Source organism: Onychostruthus taczanowskii, unplaced genomic scaffold, assembly GCF_017590055.1.
Source record: "Onychostruthus taczanowskii isolate IOZ18803 unplaced genomic scaffold, ASM1759005v1 scaffold48, whole genome shotgun sequence".
NCBI classification, from domain to species: Eukaryota; Metazoa; Chordata; class Aves; order Passeriformes; family Passeridae; genus Onychostruthus; species Onychostruthus taczanowskii.
Window position 1 is genome coordinate 2,671,652 of NW_024502347.1, and position 27,760 is coordinate 2,699,411.

General features: G+C 38.5%; 1 protein-coding gene across 1 annotated transcript in view; it reads left to right on the forward strand.

Annotated features, from left to right (window-relative positions):
• Positions 1–241: 241 nt before the first annotated feature.
• Positions 242–27,760, forward strand: part of ATG5 (autophagy related 5) — a 73,014-nt gene continuing 45,495 nt past the window's right edge. The window contains exons 1-4 of the mRNA XM_041414880.1: positions 242–815; positions 6,186–6,313; positions 12,730–12,808; positions 18,543–18,705. Of these exons, the coding sequence (XP_041270814.1) occupies positions 708–815; positions 6,186–6,313; positions 12,730–12,808; positions 18,543–18,705 (478 nt within the window). The 5' untranslated portion in view covers positions 242–707. The remainder of the gene's footprint in view (positions 816–6,185; positions 6,314–12,729; positions 12,809–18,542; positions 18,706–27,760) is intronic.

A 27,760-nucleotide genomic window follows, 5' to 3' on the forward strand; every position in this document is an offset into this window, starting at 1 on the left:
CGCTGCCCGGAATAGCGCGCTGCCCGGGACAGCGCGCCTGCCGCTGTCGCCGCGGCGCTTCCCGGTCCGGCCCCGTGGGGCGGGAGCGCCGCTGATTCACCTCGGCCGGCTGCCGGCAGGGAGGGAGGGAAGGGAGGTCGGCAGACAGACGGACAGATAGGCAGACAGACAGATAGACAGACAGACCCCGCGGGGCCTGTCCGGGCTCCGGACCCCCCCGGGTCTCAGCGCGGCGCTTGGCGATGCTGGGGCCCGTCGTGCGGCCTCGGTGACCCCCGGGCCGGTGCCCGCCCGGCGGAGAGCCCGGCTCGTTTCGGCGCTCCGTCTGCGGACGCGGGCTCTGCCCCGCGCCGCGGCCTCGCGGGGTGCCGGCGGCTGCCGGGCGGTAGCGGGAAGGGACCTTTCGGCTCTGCGGCTGGGGCGTGATGCAGCCTTAGGAAATGATCACTTATGTTTCGCTCCTTACCCACCGCGTGTTTGTAGTTGGTAACTTAATTCATCCCGTTCTTTGTACCAAGTGATGCGTTTAATGCCCCGGTGACAGCCTTGGTCAGCCTGCAGGAACGTAGTTATGGGAGAACCTTTAACAAGATGTATTTTATTTGCAGTCGTCCTGACTTGTTTTCTCTGGCGGGGGTGGGGAATGGGTTACGTTTGTAGCTGAAGAAACAAATTGATCTACATGTGCTTCACTGTCCATTGGAAGAATGACAGATGACAAAGATGTACTTCGGGATGTGTGGTTTGGGCGAATACCGACCTGTTTCACTCTGTATCAGGATGAGATAACTGAAAGGGAAGCTGACCCCTACTATGTGAGTATGACAAAGGTAGTCACAAAAAATAGTCCAAGGCCGTGGTTATGTTTGTTTCCTTCATTCTCTAAGCATGTACTACTGCATATTGTGAAAAAAACCCACTTCTTTTCTTCTTATTCCTCGTAGCTTCTGAAAGTAAATATATAGCCATGCTGTGTGACTTCATCTTTCTGCACAGCAAATTATGTCACTAGTGAGAGAAATTTATCACAGATAATTTAAGATCATTGAAAAAATTCTTAGAAAGTTAGCGAGTGACTAGGCAAAGGAGGAGGCTGGATGTGCGTTTGTATGTTCTTGGATAATGAACAGTCAAAGGGAGAGAACTTTTATTAACACAGAAATAATTTACTCAGACTTATGAAGTCTTAATATTTAACGTTGGTCACCTATATAATGCAAACTTCTAATGAACACTGACTCTGTGGGTGACTTCTGCTCATTTTCTTTTCTTTAAAGTCCAGCAGCCATGAGAGATCTAGCTCAGAAATAAGAAAAGCAACTATAATGGCTAAAGAGAACACTGCCTGAACAGGATTGCTATCTGATGATAAAAAAGGGATGATGGATGTATTTGAGTTGTAACATGGAAGTGCCTTCTATAATGAAGTATTTATTTATGGTGTTCTCATCAGTTTTCATTCTTTCAGCACCTAATAGGCATGTAATTGAGAAAGAATGTTAGCTGATTCAGTGAAATGCAACTCTGAAATGTAACGAGTATATGTGAGGGAAATCTTGAACTTTTAATTTTTATGGCATTCTAAAATTCTCAAGCCTTATCGTATCCCATTCCACACTGGATAGAACTTTTTCTTCTGTGTTCAATAGCATCTTTGGTTCATCAATTTCTCATTTGCATGTGTTGTTTTGAAACCTAATAAAGTATTGGTGCTTTTTGTTTGGCAATAATGATGCTCATCTTTGCATATTTTAGTTTCATCACTAAATGAATGCTAAAATGCTAAAAGATAAGCACTGCACTTTATATTTATTGACCTATTGCCAAATACATCTAACCTGAAAGTCTGAAACTTTAAATTATACCTATGAGTTAAAATATGTTTGCACACTTTGTGTAAGAGCGACTTGAAAGTTATGGATTTAAGTTTAGAGGCTTACAGGCTTGATCTGTTGAACATTGGCTTGGAAAGCATGAAACCGTGTTATCCTCGTGGTGTGGCCAGCTTTCTCAGTCAAGGAAATGGTTTTCAGGTCATAGAATTTCTTTTATTTACTCCATGTAAAGTGTGCACAAAAATTGTCATTGCTTAATTTTTTCTTTCTGCAAGATGTGATTACTCATGGATGACAGTTCTAAAATTTTAGCTTCTTAATTTTTCAGTTCATGTTGGAGCTGGTAATACAGCTTTGTGTCTTTGGAGGGACCAAGGATTTATAATCGTATAAAGGAGAATAGCAGTCAAGGTTTTAAGTCATGGTATAGTTCTGAAGTTTGAGAGTGTGCTTGCATTAATGTTTTTGTTCAGATCTGGAGTGCATTTCAAATAAGTCTTCATCCTTTCCACTTCCTGTGCCCAGGCTGGTATCACAGAGCAGTCAGCCCATGGGTCAAATCATTTTCATGTGAAGCTGAAGGAGCAGATGGGCTTCAGTTGCTAATGGACATTGGTGTATGGGAGCAATCTTGAGCTAAATCAAAGTAAAATTATGGATAAAGTAGAAAAGTACATGTAGTTAACATTTCCAGCCCTTGACATCAGCTATTCAGCTTTACATGGCCCCTCTTATTTGTAAGTATAACCTCTTTATTCCAGACTGCTTTTCATAAATAGAAGACTGCATGGGAAGGAAATACTGGCATCATTAAGTTGAGAGTGGATAAAGGATTCTGCTCTGAGGAACTAGCTTTATGAAGATGAAGGATGACGTAGTCTTGGGGGGTGAGGGGTTAGAAAAACAGCTCTGAGTCTGTGGGATGGATTTTGGTTTTTGTGCGTGGTGTGACAGGAGAGCCCTGTCTGTCAGATGGGTTAGTGCAACATGAGTTGAAGCATGTGTGTATCACCTTCTGGCACTGCATAGGGGTAGGACAAGCAATTTAAAATTAACTTTCCTGTCTTTTGGAAAGAGTGGTGACACAAAGACTGGGCAGCTCCAGTAAAACATTGTCCTGTGTCTTAATATAGTCATGTAGGGTAGGTTTTCTGCAGTTATGCTAGAAATGGATACATCAATTTTCTTTGGAGTGTTTCATGCAGATGGTTATGTTTTGAGTGACAGTGCATTTAGGAACAGCTTGCTTGAACTACTTTTGTTGCTGATTTATCTGATTTTTCTCTCATCCTAAAATTGTTATGCATCTTATTTTAAAATGATATGCTGTTTGACTCTTGTTGCAAGCAACAAGTAGAAAGAAAAGGATGAAATAAGTATACAGGAAGCAGAGGCTCATTGGCTGAGACTTGTCAGATGTATAAAGAACAAAATTACAGCAGGATACAGTCTTAGAATGATGGTCTGCCCAAGGGACTGGTCTTTAACAGGATGACTCTTTAGCTTGCTTGGTGTCAAAAGCATTATTTTGTTCAGATATCTGTAGGACAGAGCAATGTGAAGCCATTCCACAATAGGATATTTTATTTCGTCTCCCTTGACACTTCAGTGATCAGACCAGTCCAGTTCTTGTTAAATCTGTAACTTTTCTGTTTGTTGCTTTTCATGTAAAAATACTGCATGCTGTGCAACAACACCTGTGGATATGCCTGGAGAGGCACTCTTTACACAAAGTTGTATTGCAAGCATTTACATAGGCATTAGGAGTTCTTATTCATTTTACCTCCTGGTTAATAAGAAAGCATTCCTGGTTATTGTGATTAAATACTGTAGCAATACATAATATTCAAAAGGAAGGTGTTGCGATTTGTGTAGTTTTTGGGGATAACATTTAGGGATGACTGCGAGGATTTATTCTGCTCGGTGATGTATTTGGAGATTTACTTTTCTTAATTTAATGATGAGAACCCATGATCTTGTTATCTTTCAGTAGGTAGGGGAGTGATATTAAAAGGGGTAACAAGGTGAAAACGTGTTTAAACTGCTCTTAAAGATCTCACTTAACAGATTTAGAAGACTTGTAAATCTCTTAAGTTAATAAAAGCTAGATAAATTAAAGCTAGAAAAGTGGTAGAATTGGATCCTTTCATTTCTCCTATGGAAGGGGATAACTATATCAAGGTAAAAGAACTGGGGGGACCAAACGAAGAGTTCAGTAGGTTCTACAAATGCTCAGGATCTCTGAAATCTGTTTATGTGATTAACTGTTGGGTTTTGTACAGTTGTACAGTTTTTGTTGAAGACTTTTGGGCGTGCTGGCCGTGTTCTGTTAAATTCAGTTGAATGCTGTTTGGTTATTGTCTGTGTCCTCTAATTATGTTGAAGTAGAAACTGGGTTGTTCTTTCACAATATAAAGTGGAGTATTTTATGAAGGAAGTTACACAGTTTAAAGGGTTATGTCAAACACTGTTGCAATAAATAATGCTTTGATGTATTTATCAATTCCAGCATGGCTGTGCTACATGCAACATGCTGACAATTGGCTTTTGTAAGAGTTCTAGTAAGTCTCATCAGAGTACACCAGCATTAATATAACTGTACATATCATGCAGAAATAACATGAAATTATTGCTAAAAATATGTGGGTTTGATTGGTATAGCCTGCACTGTATTGTCTCAAGGACAATCAGTGAAGATACGTGGAATTAGGTGAATAAAGGATAAGCTTATGTTGTCATTCAAGTCATTGAAGTACCAGACAATTCTTACTTTAATGTGTACATAACTTCATTGAATTCATTGAGTTTGTTTGCCTTTTGAAAATGAAGGCTGTGTTTTGATTACATTGCTCCTATGAAACACAGTAGAAACAATGTGATGATGGTAATAAAAACAGCAGTTGGAAAAAGAAAACCATATGGTACATGAAAAATGGAGTGTTAACTGACATGATGACTGTGACAGGGGTGATACTTGGCCTTATGTAATTTTATAAAACTGTAAAATTTACCTGTGTCACAGATGTGATGTAATGCAGCATTATCAAAAAGATGAATCTGTTTTTCCAGGAACTTGATGTACTCTCCATACTTCTTTATTAATTGGGTATTTACAGATTGTATTATCATGGCCAAAATATTACCTGATTTAAATAGCAAAGTGTGGTCTAGTTATTGGAGAAATTCTGTAAGAATGTTGCAGCAGAGATCAAATTTTCTGTCAGGCAAAATATATCCTTACCTGGTTTAGGATGTCTGTACCACAGGCATTCACTTAGGCCTGGCATTATTCATATACTGTAAAGAAAATACTTTAAGAAACAGCACTGGTTATGAGGAACACTGGCAAAGAAATGTTTCTCTAAACATGCAAAATATAATCTATATATACCTTAGGCCCATCTCTTTTATTAATAATTATGAGGCAGAACTTTACAGGATGGATACTATTAATTTAAAATGTCTGCTCTAAAGTGAATTGATATTTTACAGGGAGGTTAATCTTCACTCATTGAGATACTGAAAAGCATTGTTTGTTAATGCTTATGGATTGATTTACCTCTAGTGAATGTGCACACAGTCATCAGTCAATTCACTGATTGATACAGAGTGCATAACCACTCCTGGGTATGTCTTTAAAAAAAGAGATGGTAGGGAAGATGTTGCAAATAAAAATAGTGCAACGTTCTGATTTGGATAGTATACACTCAAGAAGATAGTATATGACAGAGCTGTAAGAATGTGTCTTGTTTCAGCTAATAAAATATTTACAGTTTTCTTTCTGATTTTAGTTCCTGGGTGAAGGTTAAATAGTGGAAGAATAGTAGTCTTGACTAATAGGTTGAAACGGCAAACCCAGTGCAAAGAAAATGAAAATTGACAGCTATTGGAAGTACCAAACACTTGGAAACCAATCCCTTAAGCATCTAGTTTTCATTGTTTTTTTGTATTTTCCTTGTGTAGGGATTTCCATTTTGAAATAATAGCTGATAACAGTTGCTCTTTCTTTTCAATAAGAAGTTACAATCTCTTCTTATGTGTTCATATAAAAGAGGTTTCAAACTTCATTATTTAAATACAGAAAAGCAGAAATTGAAGTCCACTGTTCTCCCCTCACCCCACTGGAAGAATCAAGAACTTAAGTTTTTACTTTTTTTGGTGTTAATGTATTGGATACTACTATTCTGTATTTTCTGAGTACATAATTTTATAGCCTTCCACTGACCATTAAAAAGGGAAAGAAAAGAATGCTAACTGAATTTTTGATTATGAAAATGCATGCTTGTTACAGATTTTTACCAGTTTAGTGTATTTTATTTACACTTAAAGCTTCTATAATTTTTTTTTCAGTTGCTTTTGCCAAGGATAAGCTACTTGACACTGGTAACAGACAAAGTGAAGAAGCACTTTCAGAAAGTTATGAGACAGGAGGAAGTTAGTGAAATATGGTTTGAATACGAAGGTACACCACTGAAATGGTGAGTTTATTGAACTTTGTACTTTATGCAGTTTATCACATAGAGAGTTCCCAGGTTCAGCACCATGTCAGTAGTTTTCCTAAAGTAATCACTCCCTTGGGCTTCAAAGATAGCGAAAGAGGAGGAGGGTAAGAAATGCATGTTTCTGGGGAAAAACAAAAGGTTTAATGTTGAACATATTTTTTTATTATTCTGCTTGAATTTTTACTGTATGTGTAAGACAGAGGTGTTGTGCTGCACTTACTGGTTTTATTCTTGTTGTTACCATAATTCAGAATGCTTGTGGTTTTGGCTTCACTGTTGCTTGCAGTAGAATTGCCAAATAAATCTTCCTTTAACATATTCCACCTTCCTAAAGATGTCTAGTAACACAGATGGGAAGTAATAATTCTGGAGTCTGAATGCAAATAGCTAATATGCAGCACAGTAATAAAACATGAGTAACCTTCACTGTTCACTGGTGTGATACGTGCTTGGGCTGTAAAAATCTAATATTGATCTGCAAGCATTTGTTTAATTCAATTAGTTCAAGTTTACTGAACTAATTGCTGTTGATTCTGTTTTAATTTTGTCCTATACTCTATTTAAACTGTCTTCTTTTGGGTTTTTTGTTGGGGTTTTTTTGTGAAAGGTTAGGGACTTGGACTGATATAGTTTCATTAAATTAATTTTCATAAATACTTTTCATCAGGTTTTCTACTTTTGCTGTTAAAGAATCTTAAAGAAAATATTTTGAGAGCTGCAGTGTTTCCTAATTCTGTATAGATAGCATCAGCCCTCTAGAAGGTATTTAGTATTTTGAATGATGAAGAAATTTTCATCTCTTTTTATTTCTTGTTTCATCATAGGAAAGAAAACTAGTGATTTTTTTAAATCTTACTGAACCTGGATTGTCTTGTGATTAGCAAGTATCACATAATGGAATTGCCAGTAGATTTGGTGATGCAGTAATCTCTTATAGTCTATTGTTTCTTTGAGACCAACATAGTGTTAACCTTGAAAATATATAAAGAGAAACCCATAAAAACGATCTCTTTAAGCTTTTATTATAACTGACTGGCAAAAGCATCTTTAGACATCTAAATAAATTATGTGGAATTTAACAAGAAATGGTGTCTTATGTGCCATGGTTATGTTGAGTCATGGATACTACCTAAATAAGCAGCAAGGTATCACATTTATCCCAGTTGTTCATAATCCCAGGTAAATATTGGAAGAAAACTAGTTTTCACTGAAGTTATAACAAGAAAGGAAAGAGAGGCTTTGTACTTCAACCACAAATAGACCCATATTTTCTGTAAGTTTTAAAATGCCATGATGTTTAAACTAGAATTAAAAAAAAAAAAACAAAATAAAATAATAAAATAAAAATGTAGCTGGTAATTCAAAAATTAAGTGAAGAGTTATTAAATTCATTGAACATAGAAATGAAAATAAATAGTCTAATAATGATCTGCTAATTAAGGCTCTCATCTTTCAGAAAAACTAAGTCTATTCTGCCAGGAACAGCTCCACTGATTTCAGTGGAACTGCTTTTCTTTGTAAAACAGTATTTTAGGAGAATGGTAATCCCATAAAGAGCCAAAGCTTCTTCTGGGGAAGACTCAAACACCAGAACTGAGAATTAGATTGAGTTAGTAGTTGGTAGAGAAAGAATAGCAGGCATTAATGTTTAGTCTTTTAAGCTGTGACTTGTGCATTCAGAATCAAATAGAACTTGTTAATAATATTGTTTATGCTAATTATTTACTTCACACTGTGAGGTCTTATTGCTCACAGTCTATGCAGTTTCATATCTAGTTGGGGTGAAGTCTGTATCTGTTCAGATGCAGCTCTTCCATTTTCCAGTGAGATTTTGGAGGAAGTCTGAAACAGTTTCTACTTCAGGCTCTGCAGTGCTTGGGTCAAGTTCTTAGAAGAGAAAGAAGCCCTCCAGGCCTGGAGTTACAGGGGCCTGGTTTCTTTGTCCTGCTGAGAATTGGGACTGGGGAAGATGGATTCTTTTCCTGCAGGAGGTGTGCTCTGGGGGAGGGTCTGTGTCACCAAGGTGAGGAGTTTCAGGAAGAGATTATCAGACTGTGCAGCATTAGGGACTACAGAAGGAAATGGATGAAACCTTAGACCCTCCTGCAGCTACAGGAGATTAAACCTGCAACCACAGTGAAGGAGATGCAGTCAAAGACTGTGATTACTGGTTTAGAATACAATCTTCTAGGATTTGGAAGAGCTGGAAGTTTATGACTTCTTGCAGCAGGAGGAATGTTCCTTCTACACCTGCATTTCTCTAAGTACAGCACAGGTTCAGTGCTCTGGCTGCAGGTGAAGGACTGAAAGTGTTGTTCAGTAGTGCATCTGATATGGCTGAACCTGAACTGTGTAGGGGCACCAGGAGGAAATGAAAAATTAAGTCATAAGTCTCTATTTGGCTTACTGTCCTTTGTCCAGGACTTTCAACTCTGCCATTTCATGGTCACTGCAGCTAAAGCTGCCACTGGTTATCACAACTCTTTTGTCTTAACAGATAAGTAACACATTCAGCTTTAGGTTATCTATCTCTGGTTCATCCAGTGTCTGCATCAAGAAATCTTGACTACTTGTGTCCCACTGTGTTGCTTTTCCAGAAGATGTGAGAGATTAACAGGAACCAGGATCTGTGATGTAGACACTTACTAAGTTGTTTAAAGAAGACTTTATCAGTTTTCTCACCTGGATTGCATGGCCTGTTGCCCTTACTAGTCCCTCCTCTGTTCCTGAACCACAAGAACTTAACCAACCTGTTGTCTGTCCTATTAAGTTTCATACATCTAAGCTGCTCCCTGACATGGAAAACAACACTGTCCTCATCTGCCCTGCCTGCCTTTACTAAGCAGCTTATGTCTGTCCTTCCACAGCAGTATTCCAGCTGTGCAGGCTGTCTCACTGTGCCTCAGGTAGCCCAACACACTCCCAGTAATGTCATAGCATGTGCAACTCTAGTTTTTCCTGCTTGTTTCCCAAGCTATGTGCCCTTCTGTAGATGCTTGTGGTGGGCTCTCTCCTCCCTTCTTTTATCGCTTTGACATCTCCCTTGCAGCTATCATCTTTCACCAATTGCTATCCACCCATGTCTATTAATTTCTGTTTATCTGCGGGTTGTTATTTACGCTTCTGTTGTTTATGGTCTAAAGCTCTCACCAGGCTGGGCAACCTTAAGGCAAAGATACTTTTGTCTGACTTAGTTGGATTCCATCTCTCCCTAGCAGTCCATTATCCCCAAACAGTATCCTATGTCTGTAAAAGCCAAGTAAGTCCTTGTTGCACCAGATGCATAGCCAGCTCCTGACGTGCAGACACCTCTCTGAACCCATCTCCTTTAATGGCAAAATTGTGGAGATGCCTCCTTGCCCTTAGAACTTGTAGAGTCACTTTTGATACTCTCAGGGGTTCTGTTGCAACACCTATCCTTTGTGCCCATGTGGGTAAACAGCAAGGACTAATAATCCAAGCAGAGCACAACTTTGCCAATCTGCAACTTTTTACCAAGCAGCAAACCTCAGCAGGTTTACAAGTGAAGTTGGCAAATGGGGCTCTCTTCCCTGTAGGATGGAGTCTCATAGTGCTATGGCTGCTTCCTCTAGCTGTGGATGGATGTGCTGTTCAGACAGCTCTGATGCTTCCTCAGAATTTCCAGCCTCTTGTCTGATACTGAAGCACTGCCAGTGGTTGGAGAAGGCCTGCCCTCTCTTGATCAGAGGTTAAGGAAGCTTTTCTGTCTGTCCATTGGGAGCTGCTCTGGCAGTCACACCCTTGGAGCACCTGAACTGGGATGAGGCCCCTTTGCAGCAGGCGGCTCTGGGAGCGATGGGTGCCTCGCTTGACTCCCTGCACACCCCACACCCACACAGCCAGACAAGGTTTCCTTGCCTGCTCGACCCTCAGTTTCCCATAGCAGAGCCTCAGGCATTTGGATCCTTAAAAGAGCTTGGTGATGGTGTTAAAACAGAATGACAGCTTGAGCTGGTGCCGCTGAGCAGGGACCTCAAACCAAGGAACCCCTGGGCTTTTACACCCTCTCAGTCTGTGTGTGATATTGTGGGGTTTTTCCTCTGTGTCATTGGCTTCTGCCGTGTCTCTGAGTGTCCAGTCACCTGGCAGGGCCACCGGTCCCCGTGCCCTTTCCTGTGCAAAGGGTCAGCACCAGCTTTGGCCTCCTGCTTGGGGCTCCCATCATGCAGAGCTCAACCTGCAGCTCCCTCTGCAGCTGCACTCTGAGCTGCTGGCACTGAATGGGTTCCTCAACACCAGCGTTCACACAAGTTTGGTTCTCCCCATCCTGTGAGTCCCCACTGACCACTTCAATGACTGCTGACGCTTTCTCTCCAGATTCTCATCTCCGTGAGATCTTGGTGAAGATGCCATTAATGTCTATGTCTTCCCTGGTGCTGTGCAGCCCCTGTCTCCCTGCAGCTTCTTAGCTTGGTGGCGTAGATCCTCACTCATGTGCACCTCCTCTAGGCAAGGACATTTCCTCTGCTTGCTCCAACCCTCAGGAGAGGTCCTAAGCTCTCCTGGCAGCTTGAAACCTGGAGAGCTGCGCCTTTCTCAGGAACCCTTCCTGAGTGATGCCACTCTGCGCTGGAGTAGTTTCTTCAATAGATGCTGGGGGATGACACCTGCAGATTGTTTCCATCCTGTCTGAGCACTTACACATGGCTTTCAGTGGAATTTTTGTCCCTTTTGTGTGGGTTGGCATTCTAGCCCTGGTAATTGTAAAGGTGGCTCTCTAGTACCAGCTGGATGGGTGCTTGACCCTTCCTGTTCATAAATTAGCAGAAGGTCAAAGCATCATTTAATTATGCATCATTAATTCTGCAAAGCACAGCGATTTTACTGAAGAAATTTGATTACATGAACTTCACTATATAATCTTAACTGATTAGAAAATGCAGATGTAGGCCAAGACCTGATGCAGGAGGTTTTTTATGGGTTTTTGGTGTAGTTTTCTTTTTCTTAGTTATCTGTTTTCTTGTATAAATTGAAAGTAACTGGACGTCATTGTTATGTTGAAAATTTTTGTTCATCTAATTATGAAATCTGATGTTTGTTACTTAACTCACCTGGGAAACCACTCTTTCATGGAACTCTTGCTGAAAGAGTTAAGTGTTTAGGACATGATTGGCAGTTAGTAGATAAAAATCTTCATGGCAAATACTTGAGCATTAGCAGTGAATCAAGATAAATCTGGATATGCATCCTCTTTATTCTCAGGCAAGCTCGGGAATTGTAGTAGTATTTTGTGTTTTATTTTGCTGTCGTGGTGAATTTGTCTTAGCTTTGGGTTGGCTCACCCGTAGAGGGTGCTAAAGCCCTGTTGTGTGAGAGTTTGACCGATCTGGAAAGTGGCTTGGCACAGGCGCTGTTAAAGCAGCACTCTCGGTTGGTGCTCTTGGGACTTTCAAAACTTATGTACGTGCTTGGGCTGTGACCTGTGATCAGTCCCATGTAGTTCAGTGAAACTACTGACTTTACAGTTCAGCATATGTTTCTCTCTTTGTAGGATGAAAAGCTAGTAAGACTCTTTGGGTTATGATTTTTGAAAGATAAGAGAATAGGTCTTGGTATGCTGAATGTTAAAAAAAAAAAAAAATTATCAAAAATCTTGCCAATATCTGTGTGTAAGAAAACTGAAAAAAGATATTTTTTTACAGTGCCTGAGGGGTTTTGTGTGTGTGATATATGTTTCATATACTGCTGGGGGCTGTATATTCTAATGAATTTAAAGGAAAGAAAGCTATGAGACAGAAGTGAGTATTTGTCACAAGCAAGCTTTTTTGTGTAACTCCTTTAATCTAGAATGCCACTGAAATACAAACTCCAATTAATTTTTTTCCTCCCCTTTCATTCTTCTTAATTTGATAGTAAAGATACAGAGTTGATCTTGATCTATCATCTTTCAGCCCTTTTACAGATATGTGATTTTTTCGCTCCTCTACTTATTCTCTGCATTGCTATATCAGACATATGGGAGAAGGAAAGGATATTAAGGGTCAGTGTGGTATAAACCCAGGACACTCCAACATCTGAAGGCATGTGTGCTTTTCCTGGTCTGATGCTTTTGAACTAAAACTGCTGTTTTGGAAGGTTCCACAAAGCAGCTGCGGGCCACTTAAGGCTGTTGCAAAAGTAGCAGTATTTTGTGGGCACAGCTTGAAAACCACTGGTTTAGATATTGAACTTGTACATTCCAGACTTAATTCTGCCTTTCAGTCATCTAAACTTGCCTGTATAACTTTTCTATGTAAACAATAAATAGTGGTAACTGTGGGAGTCAAACAGCTATTTTGTGCGTGTGTGTGTGTAAATGCAGGTATATTAACTGCAATAGATAGAATTAAATGCATGGCTTCTATATTAAATTAATATCTTGTCATTTTTAGGCATTACCCAATTGGTTTGCTCTTTGATCTCCATGCATCAAATACAGCCCTTCCTTGGAGCATCACAGTGCATTTCAAGGTAAATTGATATAGACCCTTTTCTTAAGAATGAGTGAGCATGGGATTGGATGACATTTGGAAGCTGGGAAAAGGTTTCATAACTATTTTATAAACCATGTGAATTTTGTGATTTGACAGGGAGAAAATCCATTGTTCAGGAAGCATTTAAAGGTTTCTGTAAATCTACAGCTATTTTCCTTGAGACTTGGTGTGCTTTTACTGGACTTTCTGTAGAAAATTATTCTGTTAATAATCTCAAAATCCAAAGTTGTTTTTCAAGTTATGAGGCTTATGATAGAAGAACTTCCTATAATGTTTTTAATTTAATTGGTTTGAGTTCACTGAAGATTGGGAAGATTGAGAGGTGCTCATCCTTTTAGGCACATGTGAGTGTGGATATGAGATGCTGTAGAAATCTTTGAAGTCAGGGAATGCTGACTTCAGCATGGTTGGTCCCTTTTAGAGAACTGAGTGAAATGAGTTTGGTCTTGTGACACCTTAGTCACAGGAGAGACAGTGTTTTGATTATGCATTGTAAACCCATTAGGTATGGCTTAATAGCACTACTGATCTTTGCTCAGAATGGAACTTGAACAAGGTTAGCTTTGGTGCAGGATTCTTGCATACTCTGAAATGCATTGAGACAATTCCAAGTATGTTTTGAAGTCAAAAGCACAACTACAAATCATGATATTAAACTTTGAAATGTTAATTTCTTCATTGTAAAAGAAATAGTGCAACAGGAAAACTGATGTGAAGGACAACACTACACTAATGGGCTTGACTTTAGTGCATGAGGGATTTGAGTGAAATGAAAAATGTATTGGGAAAGTGCTTGTGTTGAATGCTTTTGTTGAAACAATTCTCAAAGGTGTGTTAGAAAAGCTTTTCCCAACAGTAATCTGATTCTTTTTGGAAGTGTACACTGAAAGCATACATTCTTATGATATGTATTTCTACATGTTGAAACTTCTAAAATGACTGACTTAATAGATCTGAAGCTGGGGATGTTTTTGAAACCACTGTAATTGCTACACTTGTCTGATAAATGTCAGAGACCTGGGATGAGGAAACTTCCAGAATGTCCTGACGAAAATGTAGGGCGTCTAGTTTCATAAACCATGGTTTAATTGTTATGTTCTGAGAGCTCTGGGATATTAACAGTGGCAATGTGGGGATGTTGCCATCACAAAGTAGAGGCATCTTGAGAAGTTGCAGCACCACAGTGCTTTTTAATCAGCAACATAAATTTGGCTTTAATGTCCGTATTGCTGCTTGCCAAAAGATCAGCTACCTTTAGTTTTTCTGGAAGGTGTACATTAAAGATCAGCAGAAATAATTAACTGCTAAGGTAGTATTATTTTAAAGGTTGATGTAATTTAGTAATATAATACTGTGGAGTTAGCACCTGCATAATCTCTCTTCCTATTTTGATGTAATCTGAAAGTTTATTTAAATAAAACCCCTCTGAATCCTTAAGTCAAAACATAACTGAAAGATATCAAAGTATGTCAAAATATTGAAGAGGTTTTCATGTGTTACAGTTCCTTACAGCTGAATAGTTTAGGTGTGGGATTTTTGACTAGAGTATTCTTTTCATTTCTGTGTAGCTATTCTTCAAAGAGTTGTAATTTTTATTTGGCTTAATTAAAGAGTGTTAGATTTTATGGAGCTTAACTTTTGTTGTCGTGGCTGTCTCCTTTCTTCTACCAATGCATGCAGTCAACAACAGATATCTCAAATATCTGTATAAAAAGTGTTTTTCAACTTCTTTTTAAAAGTCAGACTCCCCCTATCAGGTTTCTTTGTTTGAAGTTAAAAACATGGAAAAGGCTTATTTCTGTTCAGCAGAAGTTTTCAAGTTGATAGATGTTTGTAATTGTCCTCCTGTATTATATATGCAGACCAAATCATAAACACAGTTAGTTTTTGCATTGAAGAAACAATTTGTTAATTTGTACTTATGGTATGCAATAAAATTATATGCATTGTATCTTGTAAAGTTGAAAAACAGTTGCATTAAATAGTTGCAGAAGGATGAGGCTGAACAGCATACTGGGGTCTGAGAATCATGAGAGGCTGTAGCCTGGGAAGTTGCTTTTGTTATCCAGGTGTGGCTTTACAGGAAGGAGGGAAATTCTACCCCTTCCTGTTAAAATCATCTCACCTTACTCTGCGGCCTGTTTAACACTATTCAGTTCTCAGTGTGGTAATCACCTCTCCAGGTTTTGGGCAGTAGATAAGATGGCAGTAGTGTTGGAGGAGAGGAAATTGTGTGTGCCAGGGGAAATGCTGAGGTTCTGCTGAAGCCATTGTCTGCTGGTGCCTGCCTCTCCACCCATGACCTGATGTACAGGAGGAGAGGCAGCATCTGTCCTTGTGTGACAGTCATTATCTTTGTGGTTTTTTAGGTGAAGACTGGGTCGGGTGGAATGGAAAGGAAGTACTTTTCCATATAGCATGTGGATAAATTGTGGAGCTGCTAGGATATGTTGAAGCCAGAAGTATAAATGGGGTTGTTTTTGAAATCAGTCTACTTCAAGAAAAGACCACTGATAGTAACTAAACACAAATACATAGATGCACCCCCTGCCACTGTATACATTTCTTATGGTTTTAATGCCATAGTCTGTAAATGTGGTCTAATGCAAGTAGACTGTCACAGGATAGACAGATGTGTTGTGAACTAGAACTGAGAGATAAACATGGGTGGAATGGAGTTCTGAAACCAGGCTGTTGAAATTGCCAGTGATGTTTTTGGTACAGTTTTTTGCGAGAGGTCATTTAGCGCTCTTGTCTTTACAGACAATGTTCTGTCTGACAGTATGACCTGTTCATACTGCAAGGGTCTACTGCTATGTGAAAACAAAAAACAGAACTCCTTGAGCTTTCTAAGAAAGTCAGAGTCAACCCTTAGTAACTGTTCTTTCAAAGATGCAGGACATGGAGGGAGTCAGACACCGCTAATGAGAGTACTTGAATTAAAGCTACTTATGTCATCTGTTAATACTTTTTGCAAATCTCCTAGTTGTATAGCTGGGCGTGGCAACCAGCTTGTTTACAATTATCCCTTTCTTCAGGGAACTCAGTTATTTATGACTGATCAGTATTTCTTCAGGTAGAAAGAAGGCAAGTAGAATTTTTTTAAAAATACAAGCACACACGATCTACATTTAAGTATAAAACTTATTATTTTGTACCCTCATGGATAAATCAGCTGGGATACCATGCTGATACTTCTGTTGACAGTCTCATGTAAGTGAAACTGTTTCATATACTTCTTGCAGGTGTGCAGTGTTTTTTTCTAAGTTGTCACTTTCATGTTTAGGTTTTTCAGCTTCTACTTACAGTACTTCATAGAAATGTGTCAGTGTTTTCCTACTAAAGAGAAGCATACACAGCACTGAGGTTCAGGAGTGTTTTCCAGTCTTTCACAGTGTTACTTCTTAGAAGCTGGGAAAATTAATCTTGCCACAACTAATTCTACTACTGTGTCTAGATTCTTTATAGTAGCTTAACTAGCTTTGAACAATTTTAAATAGATCCTTGCTGTTCTGCAGACTGCACTGTGTATGATTTCTGGAGCTCATCCTCAGGGAGTGACATCAGCTGCAAATTGAAATTCATTGGAAAAATGTCAGCAGGAAGATGTCTACCTGTAGAAAAATAAGAATGTCCAAAAAATGACTCTGCAGTTCAATATTTACACATGTGTAGTGAAACAGTTGTTGTAAAAAAACCTGTTGTTTTCATAAACTTAGCTAAGACATCACTTTTTAACTAGGAAAGTCAGTTTCTAGGTTCTTATATTATTTGGCACTAGGGTACATACCACTGTTCCTTTGTTTTGAGGGATGCCAGTGTCTCACTTGGAATTCTTGTGTGTAAAGATGTTTTTTGATCTTTTAACTATGCTATTTCTCTCTATTTGTTTCTTCTGGATTGGTTACAAGACTTTATATTTTTATTTGAGCAAGTAAATTGAGCTTCTGAAAGTATTTTACAGGCCTATGCAGATGTCAATTGGCAAATAACAGTCCCAGTAATGTTTTCCTAGTAATCTTGGGCCCAATTATACTGAGATACTCAGCTTTGTAGGGTAGAACAGGAGCAAGGTCTGCCCCAGAAGAACTTTCTTTATTGTTCTGTCTTTAATGTCTTTATACTTGGCCATTCTCATGTAAGAAAACATATATACCTCTGTCCTTAGCTTTCTAGTCAGCTTAACATACACCAGTCCGAACAACAGCACTTCCTTTTGCAAGTCCAACATCAAACCACGTAAACTTTAGTGGAAAAGATATTGGCAATCTTTTCTTTATGCCCCTGTTTTTGGAAAATACTCATCCTTTTGATCCACAGTTTCCAGAGTTTGGGTTCTCACTGTCATAAGGAGGAAACGCTATATGAAATTCCATTATTTAATTTCCAACTCTTCTCAATAACCTAATGAGGAGGGAACTATCACTGTTTTCCTCAGAATTTCTTTCAGGTAAGGCAATCCCCAGCTCCCTTTTTGATATTTTGGGTTTCTGTATTTTGAAGCAGTCTTCACTATTTTTCTTGGGGTTATGTGGGGGAGTGAAGGTAGGGTTTTTTTTTCCAGCACTAGATTGCTCCTACTTCAACATGTTAACTATGTTGTAAAAGCCTTTGAAAAATGTCCCATTATATGTACTTGTATTTCCAAAATGGTTTTGACAGTCCCTCACAAAAGCTTTTTAAAGTGCCAGTTTGTAATGGGTTAAGAGAAGGGGGTCTCTGGTGGAATAGCCTGAGAATTCAAGTATAAACGTGTGGCAAGCCCTTGTTAGGAAGGGGAGTACTGATGATGCCACCACTCTGGTTTGGCTCTGAGGTTTGCTCCATTTGCATGGTCATAAACAACTGTGAAAATGAAGTTAATAAGGAGGGAATAAAGGTGGGTTTTAAAACTTCTGAAAACTAAAGGCACTGGATTTGTAGTAGTGAATGCTTGCGTTATTATAAAATGGTAAGTGACAGTAAGTGTGGATAAAAGAAAAACTGGAGGAAGGAAAACCACAACCTCTAAAATGCTGGACCTCTTATCAGTTCATTTCCAAATAAATCTTTTTTGGTGTGATATACTGCTATAACTCCTTAATAAATTCATTAGGAGAGGTAGTTGTAATTTACTGAAGGGTTAAGAGTTACCTGAGGAGTGGTAGTTGTGCATCTGCAATGCTCAATGCTGTGTGCCAGTGTAACCAAGCAAAAGGGGTATAAAATCAAGTCACACAGGCTAGCAGTAGTCACGTGGATTAGTTAAAGCTGGAACTGACAAAGATTTCCAGTGTCTCTAAGGAAAAATGTTTGCAAGTGGCAGATATGCTACAGTTCATATATGTGGGTGGTTCTGCTTGGTTTTCAAGGAACTGCATAGAAATGGTTGATAAAAATCATAGAGAGCCAGTATACATTAGGTACTTGTCACTTGCTTCTCCTAATTTTCTCCTGTTTATTGTCTGAGATTGAATATCTGCTTGAAAACCTGTTAAAATTCTGGTTTACGGAAAGTTGTTGGCCTTTTTTTTTTTCCTGAAACATTTTCACTGCAACCTTTTTTCTTGTCAGCAGACTTGAGAGAATGGTTGTTACATACTTCTGTAAGTAGAAGATTCCAGTATGCTTCTTTTGCATAAATGTATGCCTATTTAAAATTATCATTTATTCTTCATCATATAAGATATATGATGCATTTATTTTTCTTGATCTATCATTTATCTTTGTAGAATTTTCCAGAAAAGGATCTTCTACACTGCCATTCTAAGGATGTGATTGAAGCTCATTTTATGGCTTGCATAAAAGAAGCAGATGCTTTAAAGCACAAAAGTCAAGTCATCAATGAAATGCAAAAAAAGGATCATAAGCAATTGTGGATGGGATTACAGAATGGTAAATACAACACATCAAATATTAATTATATTCAGGTTGAAGAAGCTAATAAATAATTTCTTCACATTTGAGTTATTACATGAGATATAAAATGTCATTGTTTTGTAGAATTTTTGTCTAGTGTGATGGAAAGCATTGATAGTTTTGGTGGTTTATAGTTTTTTTTTTAATTCAAAGAATCATTTTGGTGATAATTCAGATGTGCCTGGAGTTATTCAAGGAATTAGATTGGGTCATGACTCTGTTTTAACAAACCAAAACTAGCAACAAATCGAAATAGATAAATATTGTCTAGAGTGCTTTTGTGCAAATGATGGTCTTTATTTGGGAGACACCTGGGGTGTAAGTATTCCGTATTAGCTACCTTGGACCATACATAAGAGATTGTCTCCTCTAGTTAATGCTTATGGATTGTCACTGGCAAACAATACAAGTAAACTTTTTAAAAATTGTCCAGTAGATTTAATAATTTTACTTTTCTCTCTGCCATTTTTTAAAATTGCTTTTTGGCTTTCACAAGGACTTCAGCAAAAATAAGTACTGACTTGGAAAAGTCAGCAAAATAATTCAGAGCAAGATGTTTAATTAGTGTTCTTACTTTGCACAAATGGTATGAATCAATATTACAGTGCAAAATAAAACATGTGTTTGTAATGTCTTCTGTATTAAGGTTTGTAGAACCTGTAAGTTAAAAAGCTTTTGTATTTCAGTAACTGCTCTCTGGAATGAGTGATCATACTGCTTTCATAGCATTCTTCTCATCTTCTGAAGCTGTCATTTATATTATCTCTAGTAAATTTATTTTATGAAAGCATTTTAATATAAGCATGAAGATGTTTATTCTGTGTTGAGAGACAAAATACTGAACAGTTAGAATTAAGGTCTTCCCTTATATGAATAAGAAAAATTAAATGAAAAAGAAGAACCTTAGAATGCAAGAAGACTTGAACCATGCTTTTGGTTTAGCCCAGAAGGTTCCAAGTTAGTTTTGGTTTAATATGTGTGTTTAGTGGGTGTGTGGCTTTTTTTTTTCCTTGTTGTTTAGTGGTACTGCCTTTCATATTAAATGTAATCGAGTGATAATTTTGAATATGAATGGTTATTAGAAGCTCTGCTTACTATTTTTTATTTAATTGGACAAGAGTTAGAAATTAAGGCATTATCTTAATTTGCCATTTGAGTAGTAAGATCTGGAGGAAGCCCATGCATGCCTCCAAAATGAAACAGGACAGGTTAAAGTTCTTTTAACCAGAAGTTACAGAATCTTGATACTCTCAATATTTAAGGTAGAAGGACAGATAAACAGCATGGGGGTTTTTTTGTGCTCATCTTAGGCTTTATTTTTTAGTTGATTATTTGTATAAAAATATCTTCAGTTGTAGGCAAAGGAGAAACTTTCTGTTTTGCTCTATAATGTTAAGGACAGAGGTTGCCTAGCAAAGTTGATTTCAAGGTTTCACTGTATTTAATGAGAAATTGCACCTGTGGAATCTGACACCTGAATGAGAAGTTTAAGCAATCTTTCAAATGCTAATTTTAATTTCTCAACTCTTCATAAAAGAGAAACAAGAAAAGCTTGTGAAACCAAGAAAACTCTTTTTAAACATGTTGTATCTTTCAATATGTTTTTATAGGCTTTCGTTTGAGATGTAATAATTTTGAACCACTTTGTGAAACAGAATAAATGACCACAAAAAAGAAAAGAAAGTAGCATTTGTGATAACTGCTTTGTAAGTAAAGGTACATCTGCAGATTGTTTTTGCTGTGCAACTTCAAACAATTTTCTTCAGTTCTTAATTACAGGAAGTGTTATTTGTTTAGTGAGTGATAGCATTACTTAGAAGACATGTCCTGAATTTACATTTTTGAAAAGAAACCTATCCAGTTTGGTTTGGAGAAATATAACTATCAAGTAATTTGGTATAAATGTTTCTGCTGAGAAGCAGCTTCTTGAACAGGTAACACGTGAAACTTAGCAGTTGCTGTAAGTTGCAGCAGAGAAGAGCTGTAATAATGAATTTGTGGGAAAATCTTATGCTGGTAACAGCTGGTGGTTATTCATATCAACCTTTACATCCCTCCTCCCACCATTTCTGGTTTTATGTTAATCTGATACCAAATCAGGAAAGAAAACATATTCTTCTATTTTGTGCTGTGGTTTTTCTTGCTCTTCACAGACAATTTTTGATTCATAAACCAGATATTTCTGAGGTAGAACTCTTCTTTGGGACAGGTACATTTTTGACCAGCCATGGATGTCTGTCTGTGGTAGGGAAGTGATAAAAGCAGACTATGCAGCCATACTGACCTTTGTTCCTTTGTATGAATTGTTAAAATTCTTTGGTCAGAATTCATGGAAAATGTTACTACTGTGTTTGCTTTGATAGAGTTACAGCCATTTTTATCATGCATGAAAGGGATTTTCAAGTGGGTGGGTTTTTTTTCTTCTTGCCTTTTGTGTGGAAAAAGAAAGGCTTTCAGCTTTGAAACTGTAAGACTCTATGGGCCTACTGATGGGTCAGGATCAAACCAATGAAATCCCAGCTGTTTCCAGGGGGAGAGTTGTATTTTTGCATGGTTCAAAGAATTAATATCTATAACTTCAGTATGTAATGGTTCTGATAAATGAGGGGATTTAGATTCAGCACATCTGCTTTTTATCAGTTGTGGACTAACAGAAGCAACTGTACCCTGAAATTTTCACAGGCATCATTTATAACCAATGAAGAATAGACTTGGTATTTTTGATACATGAGTGGGAGAAATAAACAGTAAGAACTCATAACTATTTTAAGGTTTCTTTTATATATTATAAAATATAATGAAGTCATTATTTAACTGAAAATATGGAGAAAGAATGTAATGCTCATTCATGCTGTGGGGCTTACCAGAAGTTAAGGGGCCATATTGAATTGTTCTTAGTAGAGGAGAAAAATCCTGCAAGCATTCAGAATATGCAATGTTTTGTCTTTTAATGCATCTGATCTCTTTCTTGCCTTACTGACAGAATCAGGCTGTGTTGTCTTGCATTTAGTTCCAAAATTTATCTAAACTGTTCTTGGGTTGTTGAGAGCCAGATCTCCATTACCACATTTCTGTTTAGAAATGTTCAAACTGCAAAAAAGGGAGTATCCTACAGCCTTCTTTGTGCTGTGTACACTTGACCCACTCAGGTTTGATGGGTGTGTTTCTCCTCCTCATAGGAACTGGTGGAAGCAGTGCTGTCCTTTACCCCATGGTGAGCATGCTTTAGTAGCTGAACAAATCTTTGTGATCTCAACTCATCATTTGAAATTTGCTTAGAAAATCTTCTGGAGTTTATCAGGAGAATGAATAAAAAAGCCACTAGTTCTTAAATCACAAAGCTACCTTGTTTACTTCTTCCCTGTATTGCTGCCAAAATGGGGAGTTCTTTCCATGTTCAATCTGTGGAGGTTTGGTTAACTGTGAAGAAAGATGAAATAATTCATTTGAACTTTGAAAATTAGTGTATTGGTTAAAAGTGATTTTAAAAACCCAGTTGTTACCTTCCTGGGCTTCCTTAGTCAAAAATGTCCCAAAATGCATCAAGTTGCTTTATAACTAGCATCAGTACCTGCTTATTCTGGAGTTAAGCTAGCATGGCACACAGCAAACATGAATGTTGCTGATAGCATGGAGCTGAGGGAATGTGATTTGGACTGGTTCACATAGCCCTGCACAAAGTCAGCCCAGTGCTGGTTTGGTGTTGAGCAGGGTCTGGCTTCGAGCAGGCTGGACCTGCAGAATGAATCAGCTGCATTAGGGCAGGCCTTTCTGGGGATGTTTTTGGGTTTTTTTGCATAACAGCAGGTTTTGTTTGGGGTTTAGTTAGTTGTGGTGGTTTTTCTGGTAATGAATTGTGACCCAGACCTCACTGTTAGTTCTGCAGTGTTTAGGGGATTGTTACCCTTTCTGCACAAATGACTAAACCAGTGCTCCACTCACAGGGGTGAAGTATTGTGAGTCTAAACTGCCATCCCCCTGAAACTGCTGATGCCTTTGTTTGTCCTCTGTGCTGGCCTGGTGTCTACTTGAACAGCTACCCTTTGCTGTGGCACAAAGGTGGGGAATTGATGGCAGCCTGCATTCCCCCCTTGGCTTTCTCCTCTCTGCTCTCAAACAGGAAGGCAGAGCAGGTCTGTCTGAGGCCAGTGAGAACCAGTGTGTCTCAAAGGAGGGCAAAAACCATATGAAGGCAGAGAAGGAAGGAAAGCAAAAGGTAACACATCATCCACAATCGTACTGAAGTCTCTGCCACAAGAGGAGGTTGCCTAAAGAGGAGGTAGAGATAGTGTTTCTGGCATTTTCACCCTCTTGTGTGAGATGGCCAAGTGTCTAATGAAAACCATTACACTCTGAAGGAGTGAACTTTGAGGTCTCTTTTTGCTGCCTTCTGCTTTTCTTCCTCCCCTCCCTCTCAAAATAAGTCATTTCCTGAAAAATCTGTGTGGTCTAACTAAAATTTAGAGTACACTGTCTCTAAAAAATTGCCTTCACTTGTAAATGTAACTTCTTTTAGTTGTTGAGAGTTTATTGTTTTGCAATTTGAAATGCTTCTAAGTTACTTTCTCCTAGTAAACGCCTGAATTTATTAATATACATTAATATAAAGGTTACTTTTAAGAAAAGCTTTTTTTTAGGAGAAACATAGTGCAAGGAAGGCAAAGTGGGTTACAAAGTTACATGGTGTTATGCTGGTCTGTTTTCATATATATAGAGATAGCATAATTAGAAATGAAGAAATCAAAATTCCAAGGCTATTCTAGACATGGAGCAGAGAGCTGGAGGATGGATAAAATTGTCAGGAGTCCTTTTTCCTTTGACTTCCTCAGGAAAGCCTGTAACAAACCCTGCTTCTAATTTCTGTACAACCTGTGGGGTAAGTGTTTCAAAAACAGCTTTGCCTTTCTCCTACTCCTGTCTCACAGCAGAAGTGAGTGCTTGGGTGATTGGCCAGCGCTGAACCCACCACGCTCATCAGCGCATTGGTTGGGAAAATCTCAAAATTAGGGAAATCTTAAATTGGTGAACCAAAACCACTACAACTTATCTGTCATCAGAGCTTTCCTTTTAGTTTAAGTGACAAGACTTCTGAGATCACCTGGTTTTTGCTATAGAGAAAGGTTTTAAATTTTTTAGGATGTATGCATTTTGTTATTTCCTTAAAAGAAAAGAAGTAGTCCATCTTGATGACTTTCTTTGCCTAAACCTTTTCCAGGTAAACTGGTGACCTAGAAATGAAGGGAGGTGGTGGTAAGGAAACAGGATAAAGTACTTAAATTGAAACTTCTGGTTTGTGAGTATGTTGAGTAAGTGAAAAGAATGTTGGTAAGGTATGGCTCCCTTGTGTATACTGTAAGAAAATGGGGAAAATGCCTTTTTGATGTGATAGTTAATCTAAAGAATGACGTGCTGCTTTCTTGTACAGTCTTCAAAATGTCCTCTTATGTTGAATGTTGTTGCTTTGCTATCTGACACATGAAGAATATTTTCACATATTTCTGTGGCTTAAGTCAAAACTGTTCTAAGGTCCTGTCTCTCTATATCTGATAGTGACTCATATATGAAGGTAGTCTGAAAAGTTCAGTAAACTTGTGTTCCCTTTTCAGTGGTGGATTTGTATTCTATACCATGGTCTTTGAAATGCCCAGGTAAACTAGGTGTTTAATAGCATGAATGTTTTAACTGTGGCAATATGTAAAATGGAAGAGAAAAATAAATATCTTAATAATGTCATACCAGCATTTCAAGCTGTGCCCTCAAAAAGCTGTCACTAGCTGTAGTAATCATTGAGAGTCAGATAGGTACCAAAGTCTTCCTGAAGTCCTTGATAGTTGTAATTATTGGTGTTTTTATAAAACAAGAATATGAATGATGAATTTAGGTGAACTAAGTAATTTAGAGACAAGTCTTTATATAGCTGGGAAATTATAGTAATCAGCTGTAAATACTGTTTCTGAATAGCACAGAAATTAAAGTGTTCAAAATACTTATTTCATCAACAAAAACTACTTCATGCTTGAGGCATACCACACAAGAACTTAAGTTTTTATAAAATTGGTTAGAAATACCAGTGAGCAGAATTATGTATGCATGCAGAGTCTTAGTCTTCCTGGGAACAATGTGGAAGTAGTATTTATACTAAATTTTGAGAAGACTTCTTTTTGGCTACAGCAGTTAAAAGCAATGCTTGTTAAAACATGAGTCAGTAGAAAATATGCTTGCTTTAACAATAAAGAAATACACTTTGTATCCTTGACTTTCAGCTGCAGCTCTGTGTACACTACAGTTTGATTATATGTATGTGACAGATTAACCCTTAATGAGTTTGTCTTTGAATGAAAGGAAAAGTTGGTGGGAGCAGTTGGTGGATTGGAGGGCAGATCTGCCATTTGGAGGTGTTGTGATGGAGCCTCCCAGAGCTGACACACAAGTCCTGTGCCAGAGACTGGAAAAAGCCCTTGGCTGTCTAGGAGCTGACTGGGAAGCAGCTTTTTGGAAGTGGGTAATGGCAAGTAAGAAACTGAGTTGAAAGCCTGTTGTGTGGTGTTGCACAAATAAAGTTTAACCTGGGAGCTACTCAAGCTGTTGTGCCCCCCGCTTGGCTCAGCACTCGTAAAGCTGTACTGGGAGTGCCATGTCCTCTTGGGGACCCCAAGACAAAAGGAATGGGGCAAAAAGAAAAGAATCCAGCAGAGTGCTGGTAATTCTTAGGGGTGGAGCATATGCTGTATTAGAGAGTGGGGAAACTGCCTTGTTGAAGATGAGGAGGAAGCGGAAGGTGGATTTAATACCCACTTTACCTGAAAGGAAGGCCCCTAGAGCAGATGGAGTCAGACTCTCTCACTTGTCTCCACTGTCAGTGAAGCTGGCAATTACCAAATAAGAAACAGTTACTCCCTGCAGCAGCAGCAGGAAGTCTGATGGTACATGGGGAAGGGAGGGTGGGGTGTGCTGGGCAAGTGAAAGTGCTTGAGTGGAAACCCACAGAGGCTGTCAGACTTCACTGGGCAAGGCCTTGAGCAAACTCATTTAACTTTGTGTAGGCAGGTCTTTCGGGGCAGGGTGAGGAGCTGTTACTCCAAAGCTTGACCTCCAAAGGCGCTTCCAAACTAAAGTTCTTCTGCCATTCTTGTACATCTTATACATCAGTCTTTGGTCTCTTAGTACTCTCCCCAAGTACTCCATGGTGTTCATATGGTTGTTAAACAGTGGGGAACCACTGAGAATGGACAAGTGTTGTGTTTTTTAAACTTTAATATTGAACGTAGTTGTGTGCAGGCTGCGAGTTGGTATTGCTCTAGAGCTACAGATAGAATTTAATTTCAAGCTTTCTATTTAATTTATTCCAATAAATGGCTTTAAGGAGAAACCATGAATAGTCCAGACAAAATTGTGCATATATGCTACCCCGAGGGCTGCACCAGTTTGTTCACTTCTTTGACTTTCTAAAAAGATGCTGAAATACAAGAGCCATGAATTAGTATTTCCTTTCTCAATTTCAAATATTTCCCTTGTTTTTGTATTAATTATTTCTGCTTTATATACCCTCTCATCAGCCTTCTTGAAATATGTCCAGTCCTAGAGTCTGATAATCTCTGATAGTTGCATCCCTATCAAATACAGAAACAAAATAGTTCCTTACTATTATGATATTTTTGTTGATAAGGTTAAAGATTAGGATAGAGTTTTTTAGTTCTTTTGCCTACTACACTGCTGTGGGAACTTCATTTTAATTGTCTGTATGTTTTTACCAGGGCTTTTCATTGCAAGGTATTTGTAGATGTATTTTTCCATTCGGTGGTAATTGCCCAGATTGATTGTGTATGCAGATTTAAAGCTATGCTGTAGTGAAATGCAGATGTTGATGGCGAGCACTTGAGCAGTGCCCTTTACCCTCTCAGTGATCCATCCTGTTCTAGCCTCATGTGGGTGAAGGGGACATGTCTAACTTAAAGATCCATGTGCAATTTCAAGTTGTTTGAAGCGTGACAGCACTTGAGTTTCAGAAAATGACTGTAAGAGGCTAGTATGAGTGAAGCTAATTTTTCTGGTTACCTAAAGACCATTTCAGGCTGAGACTCAGGGGCAAAAGGGACCTTAGCCTTTTAGCCCTTAGTTTGAACTAATCCTTAGTTAAGACTGTTCAATAGTAAGAGGTTCAGCAATTGCTGTCTTATTACTAACAAAGTGTGATGGCATTACCAAGAACTTTTTAACATAACAAGGTATAAGTTTGGATTAATGTCAATGACTGTTAAGGGATCTCTATGGGTTTCTCTGGGTCTGGATTGAAGGCACTTGAGACAGTAGTTCATGTTCGGACTCAGGTGTTTATTATTTCTTACCAGTAAAACAGTCTCACTACTGTAAGTTTGGCAGCTTTTCATTAGCAAAGCACAAAATGGCTAACAATCTCTTATTACAAGGTCTTTTAAGACTAAACTTTCCAGTTAAGAACTGACAGCTAGATTATTTTACCTTTTAACCCAATAACTGATCACAAAGAGCCCGCAATGCGGACCTTTCTGCCCAATTACAAAATGCCACCCAAGCCCATGAAGAAGAAGGAAGAAGAAGCATGAAGAAAAAACTCAGGACAACACCCTGTGCCCTCCATCTTGCTTCCATCCACAACGTACTAAAAATCCCTAAACCTGAATTTCTCACCAAGTGATAGACCTACACTACTCTCTATAATCTATTTCACACTTTTGTGGATTCTAGTCTACCATGAAGTCTAGGAAGCTTCCTCAATGAACGAGGTCAAAGTCAGTGCTCCCCTGGGGGTTAGGACACCCCAGAGCAGCCAGAGAAATATGCCTGGTGCCCTGCGTTTCCACAGATCTCCAGTCTGGTTGAATGGAGAAAACAACAATTCCCAGTGTTTCCCTGTGTCAGTAATTTTTTCAGCAGTTTTAATGGATACTTTAAAGACATGAATAGTGTTACTGACAGGTTTCTGCACCCTACCTGCATAATGTGGCATACTGTATTTGTCAATTTATGTTTGAGTTTGCTTTGTTGTTTAATG